Genomic DNA, 2,500 nt, shown 5'->3' with positions numbered 1-2,500 from the left:
AAACATACTGATGTTGAATTGAGTGGCCACACGGTTAAAACATGTATCAAACTCCACAAGCAATGAACTATGGGTCATAAATACGTAAAAAACACATGGATACAAGCTGCTGAGCAAGCGTGGTACGCATGCACGCGCCAAACATGTTTGATACGGCTGGCCAAATGAACAAAACTTCTCGAGAACAAACTTAAGTTGTTTGATCGAATGTTTGATGGCCTTCAAATTTTATCTAACCCGATCAAACAGCACCAAGCAAGGTGGCCAAATGGGAAAATGTTTGGTCACCAAACAACGTTTGATGTTGTGTGGTCGCTAAACATTTCCCGTTTGGCCAGGCCCAAAGAGAACAGGATTACGTCTCACAAGGTCATTAAAAACATTAATTCTAGAATGGGACTGAAAACGTCTTTCTTTTGGGACTAGTTTTAGCCGGCGTCGCTCACTCAATCGCTTCCGCCTTAATGTTGGTTTTAGTTGTATTGTTAGCGCCAAAACAGCTCATCAGACTTTGCCGCCGGTCAAAACTCGTGACTTCTCTAATTTTTTTCTCTCTTTTTTATGTACTGTAGCTGGTAAACCAAAAAAGCCAAATGCTTTGAAAACGATATGTCTGATGCTTGGTCCGGATTTTATCACAGATATAATAGAGGTGGGAACATTAGGCAACCGTCAAGTAATCTTTACCCTTGTCGTCTTGTAGCCGCAATTAATCACCCTCAGGAAGGAATATTCGGGGGCCTAGGATGTTTTGTCGATCCCCATGATGATATATGCGCGAAAAAGCAAAGTTCATCATTTGATATGTGGGTGATTTAATCTCGTTACAGGTGGAAACGTCAGATCACGCACGACTGAAGATAATGATTGCAATGAATAACCTTTTTGAGGTAACACAACTTCACTTTCACGTACTTTTACGGTTTTAGTTTTCACTCTGTATACCAAAGGTTAGTCTGTTCTGTCTTTATCTTTCAACGTAGTAAGAACTAATATTTTCAAGTATTGATAATATGTTTATTGTTGATCAATTCCCGTTTTATCATGGACGTCAATTAGTTCATCGTCCAATTAGAATCGGTGACACTATTCTCAGAAGCCATATCGAGACCATTAGTAAACTTAATTTGGGTTACTAGTGTCTGTAGACTGTCATTGGGTTATCTGTGTCACGAATGTGAACAAAGGGGCGAAAGAACAAAATAGGGGTGTTGAAATTCGGCTTCAGGGAAAGTGAGGGATGTGATGTAAATTTCATGCAACCCTTATTTGATTGTTGGTGGTTTTAGGTTGAAAGAGGAAACGATGAATCAGAGCAAGCCATCTTTTCTGTGCCAGATTACATTGGAAACGCGTGCAAGACTGTTGGTAGGAACAATCAACCTTCACTTCCCATAAGATTAACTTATTGTAACTGAATTTGAAAGTGAGTTGTTCGCAGTGCGTTGGTTTTCGACGCATAGCTGCATTAGCGTGTCGCGGCTTCCTTACAGAAGGAAATCTCTTATCCGGGCCATATCTCTTTTTCCAGGAGCCAGATTCAGATGGATAATAGGGCCGGTCGCCCCTGTCGATTTTTTATTCTGTTTTGCAGAAAAAAGGTCAATCGTTTAGCGAGTGGAAACGTAGTAAGTCCCCTTAACTTCAAAGGAGTCGGTGGCTTTCCTCCAGGCAGGCCGATTTTTTGCCAGTGATATGTTTTTGTAGCCTGGTGCGACCCGACCCAAAGACCCTAAGGCATTCTAGTCTTTTGAAACACAGGGCCGTGGTTTTATAGTGTAGTCGCCCGTCCTGCAGGGCCCGGGGAGCGGATTTTAAAGTGGTGGTGTGGGGGGGCTAATGCGAACGCGTTAGCGTGAGCCAACTAGGGGGCTCCGGGGGCATGCACCCCCGGGAAAATTTGAAATTAAAGTCTTCTGAAATGGCTAGAAATGGATCTAAAACTGCCAAAAGTGAAGTTAATTTTTAATTCTTATAAAACAACGAGTAACAAACTGGTCTTCACGTTTGACCAAATTTAAATGAATAGACTAACTTCTAAGCTAAACCCAACAGACGCAACGGAGGAGTGTCACCCGGACATTTTTAAGTCCGATTCTTTGAAGGTGCCAAAGTTGCTTTTTCGATTTTCATTGAGAGCTGCAAACTCATTGGTAACATCTATAAGACAAAGTTTGTCTGTTCTCTGTTTGTGGGTATTAAGTATTGTCAGATTGCTAAATCTTGTTTGTGTCATCGTCTAGCGTAGCCACGTTTTGGGTAACTCTCCCCTAGGCCATTTCCGAGTTCATGTCTGACTCTCCATCCAGCGAAAAAAGGTGGGGGTGGGGTGGTGCAGTGTAGGCTGAGGGTAAGTAACATTACTCCCATTAGGCCATTTCCGAGTTCATGTCTGTCTATTCTTCAAAGCGAGGCTCAGTGCGAAGTTTTTGTCATGAAAATTAGTTTTCATTCTTATGTAAAATAGAACTAATTACCATCACGAAACCTTTGCACTTAG

The 2,500-nt window shown here is 41.9% G+C and overlaps 1 protein-coding gene across 2 annotated transcripts in view; it reads left to right on the top strand.

Moving 5' to 3' along the window:
• LOC138043971 (major vault protein-like) overlaps positions 1-2,500 on the top strand; it is a 32,178-nt gene that overhangs the window by 21,041 nt on the left and 8,637 nt on the right. For both annotated transcript variants that reach the window (XM_068890505.1, XM_068890506.1), the window contains 3 exons: positions 573-652; positions 831-890; positions 1,290-1,368. In XM_068890505.1, coding sequence (XP_068746606.1) covers positions 573-652; positions 831-890; positions 1,290-1,368 — 219 coding nt within the window. The remainder of the gene's footprint in view (positions 1-572; positions 653-830; positions 891-1,289; positions 1,369-2,500) is intronic.

This window comes from Montipora capricornis, chromosome 3 (assembly GCF_036669925.1).
Source record: "Montipora capricornis isolate CH-2021 chromosome 3, ASM3666992v2, whole genome shotgun sequence".
Lineage (NCBI taxonomy): Eukaryota > Metazoa > Cnidaria > Anthozoa > Scleractinia > Acroporidae > Montipora > Montipora capricornis.
This window is presented reverse-complemented; position numbering and strand designations above follow the sequence as displayed.